Genomic DNA, 24,707 nt, shown 5'->3' with positions numbered 1-24,707 from the left:
CTGATGACCAGTGATGATGAGCATTTTTTCATGTTTGTTGGTTGCATAAATGTCTTCTTTTGAGAAGTGTCTGTTCATATCCTTTGCCCACTTTTTGATGGGGTTGTTTTTTTCTTGTAAATTTGTTTAAGTTCTTCATAGATTCTGGATATTAGCCCTTTGTCAGATGGATAAATTGCAAAAATTTTCTCCCATTCGGTAGGTGCCTGTTCGCTCTCATAATAGTTTCTTCTGCTCTGCAGAAGCTCTTCAGTTTAATTAGATCCCATTTGTCTATTCTAGCTTTTGTTGCCATTGCTTTTGGTGTTTTAGTCACGAAGTCTTTGCCCATGCTTATGTCCTGAATGGTATGGCCTAGGTTTTTTTTTTTTTTTTTTTTTTTTTCTTTTCTTTTTTTTCTTTTTTTTTTTTTTTTTATTATACTTTAAGTTCTAGGGTACATGTGCATGACGTTTATATCATGTATAACTCCCCAATGCAATCCCTCCCTCCTCCCCCTCCCCATGATAGGCCCCAGTGTGTGATGTTCCCCTTCCCGAGTCCAAGTGATCTCATTGTTCAGTTCCCACCTATGAGTGAGAACATGCGGTGTTTGGTTTCTCTTCTTGTGATAGTTTGCTAAGAATGATGGTTTCCAGCTGCATCCATGTCCCTACAAAGGACGCAAACTCATCCTTTTTGATGGCTGCATAGTATTCCATGGTGTATATGTGCCACATTTTCTTAATCCAGTCTGTCACAGATGGACATTTGGGTTGATTCCAAGTCTTTGCTATTGTGAATAGTGCCGCAATAAACAAACGTGTGCATGTGTCTTTGTAGTAGAGTAATTTATAATCCTTTGGGTATATACCCAGTAGTGGGATGGCTGGGTCATATGGTACATCTAGTTCTAGATCCTTGAGGAATCGCCATACTGTTTTCCATAATGGTTGAACTAGTTTACAATCCCACCAACAGTGTAAAAGTGTTCCTATTTCTCCACATCCTCTCCAACACCTGTTGTTTCCTGACTTCTTAATGATTGCCATTCTAACTGGTGTGAGATGGTATCTCATTGTGGTTTTGATTTGCATTTCTCTGATGGCCAGTGATGATGAGCATTTTTTCATGTGTCTGTTGGCTGTATGGATGTCTTCTTTTGAGAAATGTCTGTTCATATCCTTTCCCCACTTTTTGATGGGGTTGTTTGCTTTTTTCTTGTATATTTGTTTGAGTTCTTGGTAGATTCTGGATATTAGCCCTTTGTCAGATGAGTAGGTTGCAAAAATTTTTTCCCATTCTGTAGGTTGCCTGTTCACTCTGATGGTAGTTTCTTTGGCTGTGCAAAAGCTCTTTAGTTTAATTAGATCCCATGTGTCAATTTTTGCTTTTGCTGCCGTTGCTTTGGTGTTTTAGACATGAAGTCCTTGCCCATGCCTATGTCCTGAATGGTACTACCTAGATTTTCTTCTAGGGTTTTTATGGTATTAGGTCTAACATTTAAGTCTCTAATCCATCTTGAATTAATTTTCGTATAAGGGGTAAGGAAAGGATCCAGTTTCAGCTTTCTACTTATGGCTAGCCAATTTTCCCAGCACCATTTATTAAATAGGGAATCCTTTCCCCATTTCTTGTTTCTCTCAGGTTTGTCAAAGATCAGATGGCTGTAGATGTGTGGTATTATTTCTGAGGACTCTGTTCTGTTCCATTGGTCTATATCTCTGTTGTGGTACCAGTACCATGCTGTTTTGGTTACTGTAGCCTTGTAGTATAGTTTGAAGTCAGGTAGCGTGACGCCTCCAGCTTTGTCCTTTTGACTTAGGATTGTCTTGGCAATGCGGGCTCTTTTTTGGTTCCATATGAACTTTAAAGCAGTTTTTCCAATTCTGTGAAGAAAGTCATTGGTAGCTTGATGGGGATGGCATTGAATCTATAAATCACCTTGGGCAGTATGGCCATTTTCACGATATTGATTCTTCCTATCCATGAGCATGGTATGTTCTTCCATTTGTTTGTGTCCTCTTTGATTTCACTGAGCAGTGGTTTGTAGTTCTCCTTGAACAGGTCCTTTACATCCCTTGTAAGCTGGATTCCTAGGTATTTGATTCTCTTTGAAGCAATTGTGAATGGAAGTTGATTCCTGATTTGGCTCTCTGCTTGTCTGTTACTGGTGTATAAGAATGCTTGTGATTTTTGCACATTAATTTTGTATCCTGAGACTTTGCTGAAGTTGCTTATCAGCTTAAGCAGATTTTGGGCTGAGACAATGGGGTTTTCTAAATATACAATCATGTCATCTGCAAACAGGGACAATTTGACTTCTTCTTTTCCTAACTGGATACCCTTGATTTCTTTCTCTTGCCTGATTGCCCTAGCCAGAACTTCCAACACTATGTTGAATAGGAGTGGTGAGAGAGGCATCCCTGTCTTGTGCCAGTTTTCAAAGGGAATTTTTCCAGTTTTTGCCCATTCAGTATGATATTAGCTGTGGGTTTGTCATAAATAGCTCTTATTATTTTGAGGTACGTTCCATCAATACCAAATTATTGAGCGTTTTTAGCATAAAGGGCTGTTGAATTTTGTCAAAAGCCTTTTCTGCATCTATTGAGATAATCATGTGGTTCTTGTCTTTGGTTCTGTTTATATGCTGCATTACGTTTATTGATTTGCGAATGTTGAACCAGCCTTGCATCCCAGGGATGAAGCCCACTTGATCATGGTGGATAAGCTTTTTGATGTGCTGCTGAATCCGGTTTGCCAGTATTTTATTGAGGATTTTTGCATCGATGTTCATCAGGGATATTGGTCTAAAATTCTCTCTTTTTGTTGTGTCTCTGCCAGGCTTTGGTATCAGGATGATGTTGGCCTCATAAAATGAGTTAGGGAGGATTCCCTCTTTTTCTATTGATTGAAATAGTTTCAGAAGGAATGGTACCAGCTCCACCTTGTACCTCTGGTAGAATTCAGCTGTGAATCCATCTGGTCCTGGACTTTTTTTGGTGGGTAGGCTATTAATTGTTGCCTCAATTTCAGAGCCTGCTATTGGTCTATTCAGGGATTCAACTTCTTCCTGGTTTAGTCTTGGAAGAGTGTAAGTGTCCAGGAAATTATCCATTTCTTCTAGATTTTCTAGTTGATTTGCGTAGAGGTGTTTATAGTATTCTCTGATGGTAGTTTGTATTTCTGTGGGGTCGGTGGTGATATCCCCTTTATCATTTTTTATTGCGTCTATTTGATTCCTCTCTCTTTTCTTCTTTATTAGTCTAGCTAGCGGTCTGTCAATTTTGTTGATCTTTTCAAAAAACCAACTCCTGGATTCATTGATTTTTTGGAGGGTTTTTTGTGTCTCTATCTCCTTCAGTTCTGCTCTGATCTTAGTTATTTCTTGCCTTCTGCTAGCTTTTGAATGTGTTTGCTCTTGCCTCTCTAGTTCTTTTAATTGTGATGTTAGAGTGTCCATTTTAGATCTCTCCTGCTTTCTCTTGTGGGCATTTAGTGCTATAAATTTCTCTCTACACACTGCTTTAAATGTGTCCCAGAGATTCTGGTATGTTGTATCTTTGTTCTCATTGGTTTCAAAGAACATCTTTATTTCTGCTTTCATTTCGTTATGTACCCAGTAGTCATTCAGGAGCAGGTTGTTCAGTTTCCATGTAGTTGAGCGGTTTGGATTGAGTTTCTTAGTCCTGAGTTCTAGTTTGATTGCACTGTGGTCTGAGAGACAGTTTGTTATAATTTCTGTTCTTGTACATTTGCTGAGAAGTGCTTTACTTCCAATTATGTGGTCAATTTTGGAATAAGTGCGATGTGGTGCTGAGAAGAATGTATATTCTGTTGATTTGGGGTGGAGAGTTCTATAGATGTCTATTAGGTCCGCTTGGTGCAGAGATGAGTTCAATTCCTGGATATCCTTGTTAACTTTCTGTCTCGTTGATCTGTCTAATGTTGACAGTGGAGTGTTGAAGTCTCCCATTATTATTGTATGGGAGTCTAAGTCTCTTTGTAGGTCTCTAAGGACTTGCTTTATGAATCTGGGTGCTCCTGTATTGGGTGCATAGATATTTAGGAGAGTTAGCTCTTCCTGTTGAATTGATCCCTTTACCATGATGTAATGGCCTTCTTTGTCTCTTTTGATCTTTGATGGTTTAAAGTCTGTTTTATCAGAGACTAGGATTGCAACCCCTGCTTTTTTTTGTTCTCCATTTGCTTGGTAGATCTTCCTCCATCCCTTATTTTGAGCCTATGTATGTCTCTGCATGTGAGATGGGTCTCCTGAATACAGCAGACTGATGGGTCTTGACTCTTGATCAGTTTGCCAGTCTGTGTCTTTTAATTGGAGCATTTAGTCCATTTACATTTAAGGTTAATATTGTTATGTGTGAACTTGATCCTGTCATTATGATATTAACTGGTTATTTTGCTCGTTAGTTGATGCAGTTTCTTCCTAGACTCGATGGTCTTTACATTTTGGCATGTTTTTGCAATGGCTGGTACCGGTTGTTCCTTTCCATGTTTAGGGCTTCCTTCAGGGTCTCTTGTAAGGCAGGCCTGGTGGTGACAAAATCTCTAAGCATTTGCTTATCTGTAAAGGATTTTATTTCTCCTCACTGATGAAGCTTAGTTTGGCTGGATATGAAATTCTGGGTTGAAAATTCTTTTCTTTAAGAACGTTGAATATTGGCCCCCACTCTCTTCTGGCTTGTAGAGTTTCTGCCGAGAGGTCTGCTGTTATTCTGATGGGCTTCCCTTTGTGGGTAACCCGACCTTTCTCTCTGGCTGCCCTTAAGATTTTTTCCTTCATTTCAACTTTGGTGAATCTGGCAATTATGTGTCTTGGAGTTGCTCTTCTGGAGGAGTATCTTTGTGGCGTTCTCTGTATTTCCTGAATTTGAATGTTGGCCTGCCCTACTAGGTTGGGGAAGTTCTCCTGGATGATATCCTGAAGAGTGTTTTCCAACTTGGTTCCATTTTCCCCCTCACTTTCAGGCACCCCAATCAGACGTAGATTTGGTCTTTTTACATAATCCCATACTTCTTGCAGGCTTTGTTCATTTCTTTTTCTTCTTTTTTCTTTTGGTTTCTCTTCTCGCTTCATTTCATTCATTTGATCCTCAATCGCTGATACTCTTTCTTCCAGTTGATCGAGTCGGTTACTGAAGCTTGTGCATTTGTCACGTATTTCTCGTGTCATGGTTTTCATCTCTGTCATTTCGTTTATGATCTTCTCTGCATTAATTAATCTAGCTGTCAATTCTTCCACTTTTTTTCAAGATTTTTAGTTTCTTTGCGCTGGGTACGTAATTCCTCCTTTAGCTCTGAGAGGTTTGATGGACTGAAGCCTTCTTCTCTCATCTCGTCAAAGTCATTCTCTGACCAGCTTTGATCCGTTGCTGGCGATGGGCTGCGCTCCTTTGCAGGGGGAGAATGCGCTCTTATTTTTTGAATTTCCAGCTTTTCTGCCCTGCTTCTTCCCCATCTTTGTGGTTTTATCTGTCTCTGGACTTTGATGATGGTGACGTACGGATGGGGTTTTGGTATAGGTGTCCTTCCTGTTTGATAGTTTTCCGTCTGACTGTCAGAAGGACTGTCTGTTGGTCTGTTGGAGATTGCTTGAGGTCCACTCCAGACCCTGTTTGCCTGGGTATCAGCAGCAGAGGTTGCCGAAGATAGAATATTGCTGAACAGCGAGGGTACCTGTCTGATTCTTTCTTTGGAAGTTTCCTCTCAGGGGTGACGCCACCCTGTGAGGTGTGGGGTGTCCGACTGCCCCTAGTGGGGGATGTCTCCCAGCTAGGCTACTCAGGGGTCAGGGACCCACCTGAGCAGGCAGTCTGTCCGTTCTCGGATCTCAACCTCCGCGTTAGGAGATCCACGGCTCTCCCCAAAGCTGTCAGACAGAGTCGTTCACGTCTGCACCGCCCCGGCTCTTTCCCCTAATGGGCTGCAGCTGTGCGCTGTCCGCAGAGGTAGAGTCTACAGAGACAGGCAGGCTTCCTTGAGCTGCTGTGAGCTCCACCCAGTTTGAGCTTCCCAGCGGCTTTGTTTACCTACTTAAGCCTCAGCAATGGCGGGCGCCCCTCCCCCAGCCTCGCTGCTGCCTTGTGGATAGATCGCCGCAGACGGCTGTGTTAGCAGTGAGGGAGGCTCCGTGGGCGTGGGACCCTCCCGGCCAGGTGTGGGATATATTCTCCTGGTGTGCCTGTTTCCTTAAAGCGCAGTATTGGGGTGGGAGTTACCCGATTTTCCAGGTGTTGTGTGTCTCAGTTCCCCTGCTAGGAAAAAGGGATTCCTTTCCCCCTTGCGCTTCCAGGTGAGGCGATGCCTCGCCCTGCTTCAGCTCACGCTGGTCAGGCTGCAGCAGCTGACCAGCACCGATTGTCCGGCACTCCCTAGCGAGATGACTCCAGTACCTCAGTTGAAAACGCAGAAATCACCGGTCTTCTGTGTCGCTCGCGCTGGGAGTTGGAGACTGGAGCTGCTCCTATTCGGCCATCTTGCTCCGCCCCTCCCTAGGTTTTCTTTAAGGGCTTTTAGGTCTTACATTTAAGTCTTCAGTCCATCTTGAGTTAATTTTTGTGTACGTGTGTAAGGAAGGGATCCAGTTTCAGCTTTCTGCATATGGCTAGCTAGTTTTCCCAGCACCATTTATTAAATAGGGAATCCTTTCCCCGTTGCTTGTTTTTGTCAGGTTTGTCAAAGATCAGATGGTTGTAGATGTGTGGTGTTATTTCTGAGGCCGCTGTTCTGTTCCATTGGTCTATGCATCTGTTTTGGTACCAGTACCATGCTGTTTTGATTATTGTAGTCTTGTAGTATGAAGTCAGGTAGTGTGATGCCTCCAGCCTTGTTCTTTTTCCTTAGGATCATCTTGGCTATGTGGGCTCTTGTTGGTTCCACATGAAATTTAAAGCAGTTTTTCCCAATTCGGTGAAGAAACTCAATGGCAGCTTGATGGGGATAGCATTGAATCTATAAATTACTTTGGGCAGTATGGCCATTTTCACGATATTGATTCTTCCTACCCATGAGCATGGAATGTTTTTCCATTTGTTTGTGTCCTCTTTTATTCCTTAAGCAGTGGTTTGTAGTTCTCCTTGAAGAGGTCCTTCACATCCCTTGTAAGTTGGATTCCTAGGTATTTTATTCTCTTTCTAGCAACTGGAAGTGCATGGGAGATCACTCATGATTTGGTTCTCTGTTTGTCTGTTATTGGTGTATAGGAATGCTTGTGATTGTTGCACATTGATTTTGTATCCTGAGACTTTGCTGAAGTTGCTTCTCAGCTTAAGGAGATTTTGGCTGAGACAATGGGGTTTTCTAAATATACAGTCATGTCGTCTGCAAACAGGGGCAATTTGACTTTCTCTCTTCCTAACGGAATACCCTTTCTTTTTCTTGCCTGATTGCCCTGGCCAGAACTTCCAACACTATGTTGAATAAGAGTGGTGAGAGAGGGTATCCTTGTCTTGTGCTGCTTTTCAAAGGGAATGCTTCCAGTTTTTGCCCATTCAGTATGATATTGGCTGTGGGTGTGTCATAAATAGCTCTTATTATTATGAGACACATTCCATCCATACCTAGTTTATTGAGAGTTTTTAGCATGAAGGGCTGTTGAATTTTGTCAAAGGCCTTTTCTGCACCTATTGAGATAATCATGTGGTTTTTGTTTTTGGTTCTGTTTATGTGATGGATTTTGTTTATTAATTTGCCTATGTTGAACCAGGCTTGCATCCCAGGGATGAAGCCGACTTGATCATGGTGGATAAGCTTTTTGATGTGCTGCTGGATTCGGTCTGCCAATATTTTATTGAGGATTTTCACACTGATGTTCATCAGGGATATTGGTCTAAAATTCTCTTTTTTTGTTGTATCTCTACCAGGCTTTGGTATCAGGATGATGCTGGCCTCATGAAATGAGTTAGGGAGGATTCCCTCTTTTTCTATTGATTGGAATAGTTTCAGAAGGAATGGTACCAGCTCCTCTTTGTACGTCTAGTAGAATTCAGTTGTGAGTCCATCTGGTCCTGGGCTTTTTTCAGTTGGTAGGCTATTAATTATTGCCTCAATTTCAGAACCTATTATCTATTCAGAGATTCACCTTCTTCCTGGTTTAGTCTTGGGAGGGTGTATGTGTCCAGGAATTTATCCATTTGTTCTAGATTTTCTAATTTATTTTTGTAGAGGTGTTTATAGTATTATCCAATGGTAGTTTGTATTTGTGTGGCATCAGTGGTGATATTCCCTTTATCATTTCTTATTGCATCTATTTGATTCTTCTCTCTTTTCTTCCTTACTAGTCTTGCTAGTGGTCTATTTTGTTGATCTTTTCAAAAAACCAGCTCCTGGATTCATTGATTTTTTGAAGGGTTTTTTGTGTCTCTATCTCCTTCAGTTCTGCTTTGATCTTAGTTATTTCTTGCCTTCTGCTAGCTTTTGAATTTGTTTGCTCTTGCTTCTCTAGTTATTTTAATTGTGATGTTAGGGCATTGATTTTGATCTTTCCTGCTTTCTCTTGTGGGTGTTTAGTGCTATAAATTTCCCTCTACTTACTTCCTTAAACGTGTCCCAGAGATTCTGGTACGCTGTGTCTTTGTTCTCATTGGTTTCAAAGAACATCTTTATTTCTGCCTTCATTTTGTTATTTACCCAGTAGTCATTCAGGAGCCGGTTGTTCAGTTTCCATGTAGTTGTGCAATTTTGAGTGAGTTTCTTTTTTTTCTTTTTTTTTTGAGACAGAGTCTCGCTCTGTCGCCCAGGCTGGAGTGCAGTGGCCGGATCTCAGCTCACTGCAAGCTCCACCTCCTGGGTTTACACCATTCTCCTGCCTCAGCCTCCCGAGTAGCTGGGACTACAGGTGCCCGCCACCTCGTCCGGCTAGTTTTTTGTATTTTTTTAGTAGAGACGGGGTTTCACCGTATTCGCCAGGATGGTCTCGATCTCCTGACCTCGTGATCCGCCCATCTCGGCCTCCCAAAGTGCTGGGATTACAGGCTTGAGCCACCGCATCCAGCTTTGAGTGAGTTTCTTAATCCTGAGTTCTAATATGATTGCACTGTGTTCTGAGAGACAGTTTGTTGTGATTTCTGTTCTTTTACATTTGCTGAGGAGTGTTTTATTTCCAATTATGTGGTCAATTTTAGAACAAGTGCGATGCGGTGCTGAGAAGAATCTATTCTGTTGATTTGAGCTGGAGAGTTCTGTAGATGACTATTAGGTCTGCTTGGTCCAGAGCTGAGTTCAAGTCCTGGATATCCTTGTTAATTTTCTGTCTCATTGATCTGTCTAATATTGACAGTGGAGTGTTAAAGTCTCCTATTATTATTGTGTGGGAGTCTAAGTCTCCTTGTAGGTCTCTAAGGACTTGCTTTATGAATCTGGGTGCTCCTGTATTGAGTGCATATATATTTAGGATAGTTAGCTCTTCTTGTTGAATTGATCCCTTTACCATTATGTAATGGCCTTCTTTGTCTCTTTTGATCTTTGTTGGTTTAATGTCTGTTTTATCAGAGACTAGGATTGCAACCCCTGCCTTTTTTTGTTTTCCATTTGCTTGGTAGATCTTCCTCCATCCCTTTATTTTGAGCCTATGTGTGTCTTTGCATATGAGATGGTTCTCCTGAATACAGCATACCAATGGGTCTTGACTCTTTATCCAATTTGCCAGTCTGTGTCTTTTACTTGGGGCATTTAGCCCATTTACATTTAAGGTTAATATTGTTATGTGTGAATCTGATCCTGTCATTATGACGCTAACTGGTTATTTTGCCCATTAGTTGATGCATTTGCTTCATGGCATCGATGGTCTTTACAATTTGGCATGTTTTTGCAGTGGCTGGTACCTGTTCTTCCTTTCCATGTTTAGTGCTTCCTTCAGGAGCTCTTGTAAGGCAGGCCTGTTGGTGACAAAATCTCTCAGCATTTGCAAGTCTGTAAATGATTTTATTTCTCCTTCATTTAAGAAGCTTAGTTTGGCTGGATATGAAATTGAGTTGAAAATTCTTTTCTTTAAGAATGTTGAACATTAGCCTCCCACTCTCTTCTGGCTGTAGGGTTTCTGCCAAGAGATCTGCTGTTAGTCTGATGGGCTTCCCTTTGTGGGTAACCCAACCTTTCTCTCTGGCTGCCCTTAACATTTTTTCCTTTACTTCAACATTGGTGAATCTGACGATTATGTGTCTTGGGGTTGTTCTTCTCAAGGAATATCGTTGTGGTGTTCTCTGTACTTCCTGAATTTGAATGTTGGCCTGCCTTGCTAGGTTGGGGACGTTCTCCTGGATAATATCCTGAAGAGCGTTTTCTAAGTTGACTCCACTCTCCTCGTCACTTTCAGGTACACCAATCAAACGTAGATTTGGTCTTTTCACGTAGCCCCATATTTCTTGAAGGCTTCGTTCATTTGTTTTACTCTTTTTCTCTAATCTTGTCTTCTCATTTTATTTCATTAATTTGATCTTCAATCATGGATATCCTTTCTTCTGCTTGATCGAATCGGCTATTGAAGCTTGTGTATGCTTCATGAATTTCTCATGCTGTGTTTTTCAACTGTATCAGGTCATTTATGTTCTTCTCTACACTGGTTATTCTAGTTAGCACTCCTCCAACCTTTTTTCAAGATTTTTAGGGTTAGAACATTCTCCTTTAGCTCGGAGAAGTTTGTTATTACTTATCTTCTGAACCCTACATCTGTCAACTCGTCAAAGTCATTCTCCGTCCAATTTTGTTCCCCTGCTGGCGAGGAGTTGTGATCTTTCGGAGGAGAAGAGGTGTTCTGGTTTTGGTAATTTTCAGCCTTTCTGCTCTGGTTTCTCCCCATCTTTGTGGTTTTCTCTACCTTTGGTCTTTGATGTTGGTGACTTACGGATGGGGTTTTGGTGTGGATATCCTTTTTGTTGATGTTGAAGCTATTCCTTTCTGTTTGTTAGTTTTCCTTCTAACAGGCACCTCAATCTCAGATCTGGTGGAGTTTGCCAAACGTCCAGTCCAGACCCTGTCTGCCTGGGTATCACCAGCGGAGGCTATAAAACAGCAAGTATTGCTACCTTATCCTTCCTCTGGAAGCATCGTCCCAGAGGGGCACCTGCCAGATGCCAACCAGAGTTCTTCTGTAAGAGCTGTCTGTCGGCCCCTACTGGGAAGTGTCTCCCAGTCAGGCTACGCGGTGGTCATGGACCCACTTGTGGAGGCAGTCTGACCATTATTAGAGCTCAAATGTGCTGGGAGAACCACTGCTCTCTTCAGAGCTGTCAGGCAGGGACGTTTAAGTCTGCAGAAGCTGTGCCCACAGCCACCCTTTCCCCCAGAGGCTTTGTCCCAGGAAGATGACGGTTTTATCTATAAGTCCCTGACTGGGGCTGCTGCCTTTTGATCAGATATGCCATGTCCACAGAGCTGGAAACTACAGAGGCAGTCAGTCTTGGTGAGCTGCGGTGGGCTCCGCCCAGTTCGTGCTTCCTGGCAGCTTTGTTTACACTGTGAGCATAAAACCACCTACTCAAGCCTCAGCAATGGTGGACGCCCCTCCTCCCACCAAGCTCCAGCATCCCAGGTTGTTCACAGACTGCTGCGCTAGCAACAAGGATTTCAAGTCAATGGATCTTAGATTGCTGGGCTCCGTGGGCATGGGACCCTCCAAGCCAGGCACTGGAGAGAATCTCCTGGCCTGCCAGTTGTGAAGACTGTGGGAAAGCAGACTATCTGAGCGGAAGTGTACTGTTCCTGCCAGTACAGTCTCTCACAGCTTCCCTTGGCTAGGAAAGGGAAATCCCCCGACCCCTTGCACTTCCTGGGTGAGGTGACGCCCCGCCCTGCTTCAGCTCACCCTCCGTGGGCTGCACCCACTGTCCAACCAGTCTCAATGAGATGAACAAGATACCTCAGTTGGAAAGGCAGAAATCACCCGTCCTCTGCATAGATCTTGCTGGAGTTGCATACCGGAGCTGTTCCTATTTGGCCATCTTGGAAGCACTCAATTCACCTGTTTCTTAAACCAAATCTAAAAACTATTTCTAAGCTCTTTCAAGAATGTTCAGTTCTGCTTTGAAGATATAATACCAAAATTCTTAAAATACATTTAGTTTAGAATTTTATTTCAGACTCCAAACCCAGTATCTTGAGGTTCTGCCAACACATTAAATATGTACATTGCTTACCAACATCAATGGCCACAACTTAAAAATAATCTTTAAGTTTCCTACTACAAAAGTCTAGGTTTAGATATTTGAAATCACAATGTATGATCTATATTTGCACAGTGGAAATGTCTAAGAATTAAATTCCAAATTATCATTACATCCAGGCTTACATTTCATTAAACAGGCAAACCTTTAACAAGCCCATTATACAGTTTTAACAACTAATGTGTCTGAAATGACCATAGTTAGTCCAATTAGTTTTCATTGAACCTGTCAGACAAAATATCATGCAATCTGAATCATTTTTAAAAACTTGCATTTTAAAGCTTTGTAAATCGCTGATAATAGGTGGTTCCACACCAGGTGGGAAGGAGCAGACTATTCAAATTAACTGTATCTAAAATACACTAGAAAAAGTAAAAAAAACCACAAAAAGAGAAAAATTTTCTACTGGCTCTCATATTACTCAAGCTTATGAAATTTACAGCCACAAGTAGAAGTGAAACAAGGCAAAAACATATGAAAGAACATTGCCAGTATTACCTAATAAAAAGGTAATGATGAGCTTTCCATAGGAAAAACAGATAGAAAGAAAAAAAAATAAGGTGGATACATTCAACAAGAAAAGTCATTTCCCCATAAAGACAAAATTTATATTAATTTACATCATTAAGTACAGAATTAATCTCTCCGTGACTGAATAAAATAAAGATAAAAATAAATTTATTTTCTCCCTATACAGTTTATTAGAATTTGTGACATAAAGAATTTCTGGACATTTGTTCTTAAATGTATTTTGCAAGGACGTAAAAGAAGGAACCATACCTGTTTTACCAATGACATCTTGTAATTCAGTCATAGAATTGATTATTGCAGCAAGAAGGTCAGAACTGGTGAGCCAATTGAGCGCTTGTAAACAACGCAACTGCTCTTTTTGATGTTCTATAAAATTGAAAAAATCCATTGTAAAATTCTACAAAACTTTATTAAAATCTGTATTTAAAATTCATAGCAGTGTTCAGCTATTTAAGAAACAGATCAAACCCTATTGTGAACATTGCCTACTGTGGAAAAATCTATTAAGAAATATTAGATTAGCTCGACCTAATTTACAAATAACTGTAAATGGCACCAAAAAAAACAGAAAAAAGAAATTTTCTTTGGTTTTACTTATACTACTTAATAGTCTGCTTTTTAAAAATAAAAACAAGTCATTTCTTCAAAATAGTTAAGCATTCAAAAGCAACTGGAAAATTCACATTTGTCTCATTTTCATACAATTCTTCAATATATTTTTAACCCATTTCATACTTATTCATAGAAACTGAAAATAAATCATACTGATAATTTGAAATAGGGCAGTTTTTGATTGACATAACTGAAAAATCACTGTATAAACTCTTTGCTTTACTGCAGAGGATTCAAATATAAAACAAGACAAAGTTCAAATTATACATATTTGTCACCTTATATTTTAATCTGCTTAAAACAGAAAAACACAGCCTAATTTATACAAAATATTCACTTATCCATACACACATATACATACCTATGGAGACTATGTTATATTATTTGGCATATTACATGATTTTTTAAAAGTTTTTCCATAATAGCCAGGTATAGTCACACTGTATATTTCACTTACATGCAACCTGTATTTTTTAAAGCACAAATTATCTTACTTGGAAATTTATGCTTGTCTTTGGGCTCTCCTGTGCACACTAACATGCCTATGCCTTCTTTGAAACTCTCCATCCAGGTAAAAAGAGAGGCACATGATTGGCCCAAAATCTTGAGTCTGTTTGCTGCCAAAACTGCAATAACAACTTTCCGAAACATACGTATCAATCCTTTGAATGTTTTCTTTTTCATCTTGGCTTCTTCTTGCTTCTTTTCCTCAACAGTTGACAAAGCCTGGGCTAGAGTTCTAATTTCCAATTTGAACAACTCAAAGGTGTTGACCTGCTCCTGGAGAAAATCTCTCTGTGTAGACAAGGCGCATGATCGGCTATAGAGGGGATATAAGGCACCAGCCATCAATGCACAGGCTGCCAGCAAGGATGTCTGTTCCCTTTGAGTCTGTGATAACAGTTTTTTGAAGTGCGAATTTTCGAGAACCAACTGTTCATGTGACTTCTCAATATGGTTCAATTTTTCCATATTTTTTTCAGCAATTTCTTGAAATTTCTACGGAAGAGGTCAAACAATATATTTGATCATGAAACAAAGAGGCATTATATTAATTTCCCTTTACGCAAAGAAAACAAACTTTTGCTGACAACCACTTCTTCCTCTTCAAAAGATACATGTGCTAAAACAGCCAAAATATAAATAAGATAGATAGGGCAACAGTGAGCCAAACAGCTTAGATCTGAATGTGCACATTGATTTTTAAATCCTCTCACATAGAAGCTTTACGTAAAGTAGAACACATAAATTTCAGAGTATTTCATGAATTTCCTATAGACTTACACATAAATACACAAATTTAGAAAAGAAAAATACGCTTTCTCTGTATAATTTCTCTTCCTCCACTCCTCACTAATTCTTCATTCTTACTTTTAAACAGAAATGACACTGCCAATAGAGGGGTTCCTAGATGTAAAAAGATTTTACTTTTTACCAAAATAAACAACCAGTTCAATCAATGATATAATGAATAGCACGGTCTACCATTTACTGCATGAGAAGGCACTGTCTCTCATGGATGGATACTCACTTATTTCAGTTTCTGTCTTACCTCCTCATGACAGAAAGCTGTACCAAGCGCATTTCCAGTGGTGACAGGAAATACTAATTGTGACCTAGGCCTCAGCAGCCCTCTGCTCCTTTTTGCCTAATCAAGGTGCTTACAATCCAAAACTTAATTTGAAATAAAAAGAAATTTAACTGTAGGAACCACAATTAATCACTACAAAATAAACTAGCTCTCTCTATGAAATCTTAACCTAATCAGTAAGGAATCTTGAAAGAAAGAGTAAAATCAAGAAGGGCAAGGCACAATGGCTCACGCCTGTAATCCCCGTGTTTAGGAGGCTGAGGCGAGAGGGTTGCTTGAGCTCAGGAGTTTGAGACCATCCTGGGCAACATAGCAAGACCCCATCTCCACAAATAAAAATTTTTTAAAAATTAGACAGGAATGGTGGTGCACACCTATAGTTACAGCTACTCGGGAGGCTGAGGCCAGAGAATCAATTGAATCCAGGAGGTTCAGGCTGCAGTGAGCCATGATCATGCCACTGCACTCCAGCCGAGATAACAGGGCAAGATTCTGTCAAAAAAAAAATAATAAAATAAAATATTAAAAAATTTAAAAAGGAAGAAGAAAGACAAAAGAAAAGAAGAAAGAAGAAGAAGAAGATAACAGATCCCAATTTGCTTTACTATTCACTTATTATTCAATAAACATTTATTGGGGCCAGGCATAAGCGCTCACACCTATAATTCCAGTACTTTTGGAGGCCAAAGTGAGAGCATCGCTTGAGGGCAGGAGTTTGGGACCAACCTGGGCAACAGAGTAAGACCCTGTCTCTACAAAAAAATTAAAAAATATCAGCCAAGTGCAGTGGTATGTGTATAGTTCTTGCTACTCAAGCGGGTGAAGGTGGGAGGATCTCTTTAGTCCAGGAATTTGAGACCAGCCTAGGTGACAGTGCAAGACCCTGTCTCCATAAAAAAAAAAAAAAAAAAAAGCATTGATTAGTTACTAAATTACATGTACTCAGAAAAGGGACAAGTAAATCAGTTAGTGTGGTATAATGCTATGATAGAGACATTCCAGGTTGCCAGAGGAATACAAAAGGGCACTAAAACAAACTTTGGCAGCCATATGCTATCAATGGGACTATGTCCCAGAACTCCACACAAAGACCACTAGTAAAGCAAGTGGTGTCCCACAGGGAGTGCTAAAAGGAGCAAGAAACTCTGAGAAGCAGTAGCTATGCAGACTGCTTGCAAGAGGATGTGCGATAACCCTCTTAAAGCAGGCACAGTTTAAGGAAAAATAAAACTTGACACTTGGCTTGTAGCTAGATTAAAGCAGGAAGACTCGCATGTGGAAAAGGAAGAGCCAGAAAATAGCATAGTATGCTCTAAGGATGGAAATAATTCAGAATACCTGAAGAACTGAGAGAATTGATGGAAATTTGAAAAGTACACAGGTAACAGAGGACTGAGTGCCTAATGCACTAAGAAACTTAACTTTATCTGGAGAGGTATGAGAAGCCATAAAATCCTGGAACTGTCCTATTGTTAGTAAAGGGATGTGAGAATTAGGAACATAATAAAGATGGCCAGGGCTGGCAGTAGAGTTGCAGCAGTTGGGAGTAGGATGAGGGGAACAAATGAAAATCACAAAGGTTAATTCCATCTTCTCTTCAAAATCAATTTCATCTGTTCAATTAGAGGAAAAAAAGAAAGTTATAGAAAACCTAGAAAATATAAGAGGCAAACTAGCAATACTTGGGTAAGCGAAAATAAAAGTGAATCTCAGTGTCTCAGGCAGAAGTGTTTTCAACAAAAATTACACACAAAATTAAAAGAAAAATTGTGCATGTAGATACAGGTAGAGATAGAGACACTGTATCCTAAAGTCAGTATCTTAATAATGGAGAAAAACCTAAAGCATTCTTACCAAGTTCCGGAGCAAGGCAAGAATACCCACTATCTCCAGTAGTATTTAACATTGTATTTGGTGTGTTATTAGCCAGCGCAACTAGGCAACAAAAAGCAAGTAGAGACATAAGAACTGGCAAAGAGGAAGTAAAACTATCTCTACCTGTAGAAAATGTGATCATAAATCTAGAAATACCAAAAGATACAATGACAGAATTCAAACAAAAAAAAAAGTCAGTAAGGTTAAAATATATGAAATTAACACACAAAAAAATCAATAGCTTTTTGTTCGCAGCAACATTATTCACAATAGGCAAAAGGTAGGAAAAAACAGAAATGCCTAACGGGATGAACAAATCAACAAAATGTAGTATATCCACACAACAGAATATTATTCAGCCTTAAAAAGGAATGGAGAACTAATATATGGCACAACATAAATTGAAAAATTATGCTAAGAGAAAGAAACCAGACACAAAAGGCCACATTTGTATGACTCCATTTATATAAAATACACAGACTAGGAAAATTTGTAGACACAGAAAACACATTTTTGGTTGCCAGGGGCTGAGGAGAAGGAACAAGGAGTGACTGCTTAACGGGTTCAGGGTTTCTGTTCGGAGTGATGAAAAGTTCAGGAGCTAAATAGTGGTGATGGTTGTGCAGTACTGTGAACATACTTAATGCCACCGAACTGTATACTTTAAAAGGATCAAAATGGTAAATTATATGTCATGTATATTTTACCACAATTTAAAATATCAATATCCTTAATATATACAGATAAACAAAAAAGAAGATAATGGAAGAGAAAACTCCATTTAGAATTCCATAATAAAAAAGATAGAATAATTTAGGAATCAATTTAGCCTGAAATGTAAAAAATCTATATGAGGAAAAGTTTTAAATACAGCTGAAAGACATAAACTAATACTTCAAACTTCAATAGCCTAACTCATCACAAAGATTCAATTTATTCCTAAGTAAATTGATAAACGTAGTGCAATTCCACTAAAAAACAAAGCAGTTTTTTTTCTGAAGCTAGGCAAGTTGAGTTTAACCCTGAAAAAGAAGAGGAATGAGAGGGGAACAGCCCCATCACATATTGAAACACCAACAAAACCTCTAATTAAGGCCAGGCACGGTGGCTCAACCCCTGTAATCCCAACACTGTGGGAGGCCAAGGCAGGTGCATCACCTGAGATCAGGAGTTTGAGGCCAACCTGGCCAATATGGTGAAACCCTGTCACTACTAAAAATGCAAAAAAACAATTAGCCAGGCACGGTGGCACAGGCCTGTAATCCTAGCTACCTGGGAGGCTGAGGCAGGCGAACTGCATGAACCTGAAAAGCAGAGGTTGCAACAACCCAAGATCGCGCCACTGCACTCTAGCTTGGATGACAGAGCAAGACTGTCTCAAAAAATAAACAAACAAACAAAAAAACCTCTAATTTAAAAATCATGTTATTTGTACATTAAAAAAAAAAGACCAATGGAACAGAATAAACAGCTAGAAACAGATCTAGGCACAAAAAAACCTTCAGTGATAAAGGTAGCAATTCAAAGCAGTGGGAAAAAGACAGACTAAATGGTGGTGAAATAACTAGATGGCCTTTTGAAAAAAAAGATAAAAGTTGATCTACACCTGACATTTTATACAAAAGTAAATTTCAAATAAATCATAAATCTATACGTAAAAAAAATGAAACCACAGAAATAGTAGAAGAAAATGCAGGCAAATTACTTAATCTTGGTATAAAGATAGGATTGCTAAAACTAAAAATCCAGATGCATAAAAAGAAAAGATCAATTAACAGATTAAAAAATACACATTGGAGGGCCAGGCACAGTGGCTCACACCTGTAATCCCAGCACTTTGGGAGGCCGAGGCAGGTGGATCACGAGATCAGGAGATCAAGATCATCCTGGCTAACATGGTGAAACCCTGTCTCTACTAAAAATACAAAAAATTAGCCAGGTGTGGTGGAACATGCCTGTAATCCCAGTTACTCAGGAGGCTGAGGCAGGAGAATCACTTCAGTCTGGGAGGCGGAGGCCACAGTGAGCCAAGATCGCGCCACTGCACTCCAGTCTGGGCAACAGAGCGAGACTTGCTATCAAAAAAAAAAAAAATTGGTATTATATAAACAATTTGATTTCAAAGTTTCCAGTTCACTCCTACTAGAATCCAAATCTCAGTGGATACTGTGAGGCCTATTATTTCTCTATTTTAATGGGAATAGTTTGAATATTATAGTGCTTATTCATACTGCAGGCATTGTTCTAAATGCTTTACATATATTCTTTTTAATCCTTATACTAAACTATGAGGTTGGCACAGTTTTACTGATAATAAAATTGAGGTTAAGAGAAGTTACACAATTTGCCCAAACTCCTTCAGCTAGGTTTATCTAATTCTATTACCTAACTTTTTTGTCTTTACTGAACCAAGGTTCTCCCCTCAGGTACCAACATCCCCACATGTCTTCCCCTTCTCCCACTATCCTCAACCTGATGATCAAGGAGAGGATGATCTGTTCCCTTAGTATACAGGCATTAGCCTCACCACTACTTTTCATAATTTAACATGTTCTGTAGAACCCCCAGGTCCTTTGCCTTCCATCTCCCCTAACACTATTCGAATACTAACCATCTTCAGAGCCCATTTCAGGTTCTGTCTACTCTATGACTCACTTTACTATCATTTTCCTTCACACTGATCTTGACCTTCTCCGAACTTAAGTTCAGAGAACTTAAGTCACTCAGGCATTTAACTTCTACACTACTTATTTATTTCATGTGTGTATATCTACTCTCCCTCAAATACAAGACTGCTAGTTCCTAGAGGTTAGGAATTATTTACTATAGTGTCTGTCACAGTGCTCTATACCCTGTAGGTATTTAATAAATATTGAAGGAATTAAATAACCCTTTATAAAATCATCCCTGATTTTGCTTAGCACAGTGTTTTGCCCATAATAGACACTGAATAAATGCCCAATTAATGAAAAAAGCTTTACAATGTAAAGGATTAGAAAAAAGAAAAATATAATTTAAAAAACAAAATTTCCAAATGTAATTTGGAACTTATCTACATGTCAGAATTCTGGTTTAAATTAATTCTGCCTTTCCATAGGGAACTACTTTCAGAGGTATTGCATTATTTACTGTGAATTATTCTTGAAGAACAAAGCCTGTTTGACTGTAAGGGTGGAAACAGCTATAGAGCAAATTTGCCTTTAAAAAAAAAATCTAATGTTTTCCACCCAAGGAGATTAAAGGCCAGTATTTTTAAAACAAACAGAAGGAACATCGCTTTCATATGGGACAAAAGCATTCCTAGTACTGAAATAACCTGCTCCTCAGTGTGTCTAATTTCAAAAAATAATATTCTCAAATTCCCCCATAAAAACATTCCAATCCTGAAGGAAAAAACCTAAAAATATAGAATGCGTATCTTTTACACAAAATTCAATAGCATAACAAAAATACTACATAATTTCACCAGTTTTCCTTTACTCTCTAATAAATTCAAAGTACATCCATAATGGGGAGAAAGGACAGCTTTTTTCCTTAATGAATCACGGACTTACTTCCTGAAATACATGAGCTTTGAGGGATGCCTTACTGGCTTACAGCACTCTGTGAACTCTGAGACTCTGGGCCAGAAATTAGACACTTCCCTAGGGAGTAAAATTCTTTTGTATCACTCTTGCTCGCTGAGTTCTTGCTCTTTATGTTGACAAAAAGGCAAATTGCAAACTGGACATTCAATGACATATAGACATCAAAGGACTTCATTTAAAGTGTCTTATTTTTGTAAGTTTCATATCTTGCCTTTTTAAGCTATGGTAATATTTTAAAATATAACAAACATAAATTCACCTGCTTTCTCTATTATGTAAATGTTTCTCTGTTAAAAAATAAGAATACTCTGTAGGAAACTGAAACTCTCAGACATTGCTGATGGGATTGTAAAATAGTGCAGCCATTTTCAAAAACAGTTTGGCAGTTCCTCAAAAAGTTAAACATAGAATTATCATATGATCTAGGAATTCTATTATCTAGTCTTCATATACACACACACATTCTCAAGCCCCATAATGGTTATTTATTTAATTTTAAAACACTATCTTCATTACGTAAATTTAACATAACAAAAATATGTGCCAAAAATGGTATGTGCCTGTGTTTACTGTTTTGTTTCTAAAGCATTGTAAATTATAAAATACCCTTTGGATAAACCATACCCTCAAAAGAACAGAGTTCTTTTTATCGGAAGACTGGGAATAAATGTGTCAACACAGAGAAGATGTATGGATTGCTTATTGTTAAGCGATATTACCTCTGACTGTCTGGAAAATTAACAATGTTATCTCTAAATTCTGATGTGTCCCATATCTCCCTTGTTTCTGTGCTTTCAGATCCTGGCAACAGGGCCCAGGTTGGCTCCAGTCTCCTCTACTAAGCCTCCTCAAACTTTGACCATCTCCTCTTCTAAATTTATAGCATTCTTTTGGCAACTAATTATGTACAGCCTATGATAAATCTTGTATTATTTACTTTTTCATGTATCTCCCCAGTTATACGTTACACTTTTGAGAAAAAAACTATATAGTATACCTCTTTGTTACTACCACAGCATGAAACACAGTGTGCTATATATTTGGTATATAACATAGTTTTTTATTAATATTAATTAAATTATATAAAAATTACCTTGATATTCTTATCTACAGTAGCAATTTTATGATATAGTGTATTAAAACTTCAGTTTCTCAGAAAAAAAACTCTGAGAAATACAAATTAAGAGAACTACCATTTGTGGGTGGCTGACAATGTAGCACTATTTAGATTTTTCTTACATTATCATGTTTAAACATTAGTTAATCTAGAATCACTTAAAAATGTGAGTTCCGGCCAGGCACGGTAGTTCACGCCTCTAATCCCAGCACTTCCAGAGGCCAAGACAGGCAGATGGCTTGGGAAAACATGGCAAAACCCCATCTCTACAAAAAAAATACAAAAAATTAGCCAGGCGTGGTAGTGCATGCCTATAGTCCCAGCTACTCAGGAGGCTGAAGTGGTAAGATCACCTGAGCCCAGGAGGTCAAGGCTGCAGTGAGTCGAGACTGCAGCACTGCACTCCACCTCGGTGACAGAGTGAGACCCTGTTTCAAAAAAAAAAAAAAGAAAGAAAGAAAGAAAAAAAAAAAATATGAGCTGGGCACCATGGCTCACACCTGTAATCCCAACACTTTGGGAAGTCAAAGCAGGTGTATTGCTTGAGCCCAGGAGTTCAAGGCCAGCCTGGACAACACGGCAAAACCCCATCTCTAGTAAAAAAATGCAAAAATTAGCAGAGCATGGTGGCGTGCCCTGTAGTCCCAACTACTCAGGAAGCTGAGGTGGTGGGATCTCTTAAGCCTGGGAGGTTAAGGCTGCAGTGAGCTATGATCGCATGACTGCCCTCTAGCCTGGGCAATGTAGTGAGATACTAGCTTTAAAAAAAAAAGGAGTATGAGTTCCATAAATATGAAACTGAGATGTCATTACACCTATTTACAGATACTGCTTTATATATAAAAATAGCATTATCTTTCTCAAAGAAGCAGTATTAGAATACAATGCAAAAGGGACTGGAAGATAAGGATGGTAATAAGGTACTAAAACAGTCCATAACATTCACTTTGTAATTTCTAAATGCCAAGCAATGGGCTAGACATTTTACATATGGTTATGTTTATTCTCATCCTGCCCCTAGAACTTCCTTACCACACAAGTAAGTAGTATCAGTTGTCTGAACCTTAGATTCCTCGCTTGTAAAATAGAAATGATACTTAAATGACCTATCTCATATGCCTGTGGTGAGGCTTATATAAGAAAAGACATGCGGCCAGGCGCAGTGGCTCATGCCTGTAATCCCAGCACTTTGGGAGGCCAAGGCGGGAGGATCACAAGGTCAGGAGATCGAGACCATCCTGCCCAACATGGTGAAACCCCGTCTCTACTGAAAATACAAAAATTAGCTGGGCGTGGTGGTGGGCGCCTGTAATCCCAGCTACTCAGGAGGCTGAGGCTGGAGAATCGTCTGAATCCAGGAGGCAGAAGTTGCAGTGAGCCGAGATCAGTGCCAATGCACTCCAGGCTGGGTCACCAGGCAAGACTCCATCTCAAAAAAAAAAAAAAAAAAAGACGTGCAAAATATGCAAAAGCATTGAAAATTATATCAAGCACCATTCAAATTCAACTGCTAATATTATAATTAACAAAAACAATTTCTAAAGCAATTATTTGAAAAGTAGTCAGAAGTATCTTTCAAAATTTCATTAGAGGTATCCATTCCCATGGACTCACATTCTATCAGAACATAGTGTACACGTGATTATATCTTACTCTCTGAATCATTGCAGGCTGGCACGTATATCTTCAGGAATTATCACCTCCAACAATATCAATAAGCTCCACTTTATCTCTGAATATTCTTGGAGTTCAATTATGAAGAAAAAGTTTCAACACCTACTAACACTTTATGACTCACCTGGGTTTCTTGCCAAATACACTCTCAATACCATGGTAAAAGAGGAATAAAATGCAACATAGCATGATGAATTTGAATTTCCCTGAGTTTTGTTCTCCATTCTAAACTCACTTGATTTTTACTAAAATGTCAAATAAACCTAAAGTATTTACAATAAACATTACATCAAGGGTAACTCTTACTTGACAGTAAAAAAACTTTACTTCTAAAAAGGACGTTCTTGTTCCAATAACTATCTTTTTCAAATAGAAAAGAAACAAGAACATAAATACTAAGATTACAAAAGCAAAGTTAGTAAATGGAATGGTATGTGGCACTGGGCCCAGATACTTTAGTAGGCATAGACACTTGAGATATATTTACATGATGGCTCCAATGTATTTAAATTCAAGAACTACCCAACATGGGGCTAGCAAACTTTACCCAATGCTAAAAACATGCTGTGTTAGTAAAACCAGGCCGCGTTCTCTGCAAATTTCATTTTTCTAGTAGCATTTACACTAATTGTTTTAAAGCTTAGACATTAAAAAAGTCTTAGAAATATTAGATTCTTACAAACATTACTTTTCTAACATCTATTACATTTTTTCATATAAAATAAATCAAATCCAAATACTGTTTTTTACTTTAATTTAGTGTCTTTTACTAATCACTTCTTTACAATGGCCAAACATTAAACATAAGACTCTGAGAATAAGTTATTTATTTCCCAGTAGATGGAACGTACTAAGGGTTATGCTCATGACACCAAACATCCTCTATAACTCACTATAACAATTGGGGATATTTTCCCCCTCGTGTCCTTATCAACGTAATTTTTGAAAATGTATTAAGTAATGTAAAATGAAATTTTTTTATTTGCATTGCACTTTTGGGGGTAAAAAATATAGAATTAATCATAAAATTTCCTAAAATAAAATTTACAGGTCCTATAATATGTATTATAATAACAGCTTATCAAATACAATACCAAAATAAATTGCTGCAGTATATTCAATTATATTTGATAAAAATGCAAATATGTAGGTAAACAATACAGAATATACGCCAATTTATTTTATTTTATTTTTGAAAAGAGAAAAAAGTGAATTGCTATGTCTTCTTGTAGATTTCAAACAGTTCAGGACATTGATGAAAAAAGAAGTTGGAAGACTCACACTACCTGATTTTAAGACTTAGTAAAAGGTTAGAGTGATTAAATCAGTATAGTATTGAAAAAAAAGAATAAGACACATAAATAACTGGAATAGACAAGAAAGTCTAGAGGTAGATTGACACAAACAGTGAACTGATTTTTGATAAAAGTGCAAGGGCAATTCAATAAAGGACAGTGATTTCAATAAATGGTACTGGAATGGACATGAATATGCAAAAAAAAAAAAAAACTGACCTTAATCCATACCTCCAACCTTTACAGAAACTAACTCAAAATTGATCA

General features: G+C 38.7%; 1 protein-coding gene across 4 annotated transcripts in view; it reads right to left on the bottom strand.

The window, feature by feature from the left end:
* CCDC171 (coiled-coil domain containing 171) overlaps positions 1-24,707 on the bottom strand; it is a 413,214-nt gene that overhangs the window by 220,775 nt on the left and 167,732 nt on the right. For all 4 annotated transcript variants that reach the window (XR_004443489.1, XM_033237405.1, XM_033237406.1 and 1 more), the window contains 2 exons: positions 13,796-14,300; positions 12,939-13,055 (listed from right to left, as the gene is read on the bottom strand). Coding sequence is in view for 3 of the 4 variants with exons in the window: in XM_033237405.1 (XP_033093296.1) it covers positions 12,939-13,055; positions 13,796-14,300 (622 nt within the window). In the remaining variant the exon portion in view is untranslated. The remainder of the gene's footprint in view (positions 1-12,938; positions 13,056-13,795; positions 14,301-24,707) is intronic.

This window comes from Trachypithecus francoisi, unplaced genomic scaffold (assembly GCF_009764315.1).
Source record: "Trachypithecus francoisi isolate TF-2019V2 unplaced genomic scaffold, Tfra_2.0 Lachesis_group16, whole genome shotgun sequence".
NCBI classification, from domain to species: Eukaryota; Metazoa; Chordata; class Mammalia; order Primates; family Cercopithecidae; genus Trachypithecus; species Trachypithecus francoisi.
The sequence above is the reverse complement of the archived record's forward strand: the minus strand, read 5'-3'. Positions and strand labels throughout refer to the sequence as shown.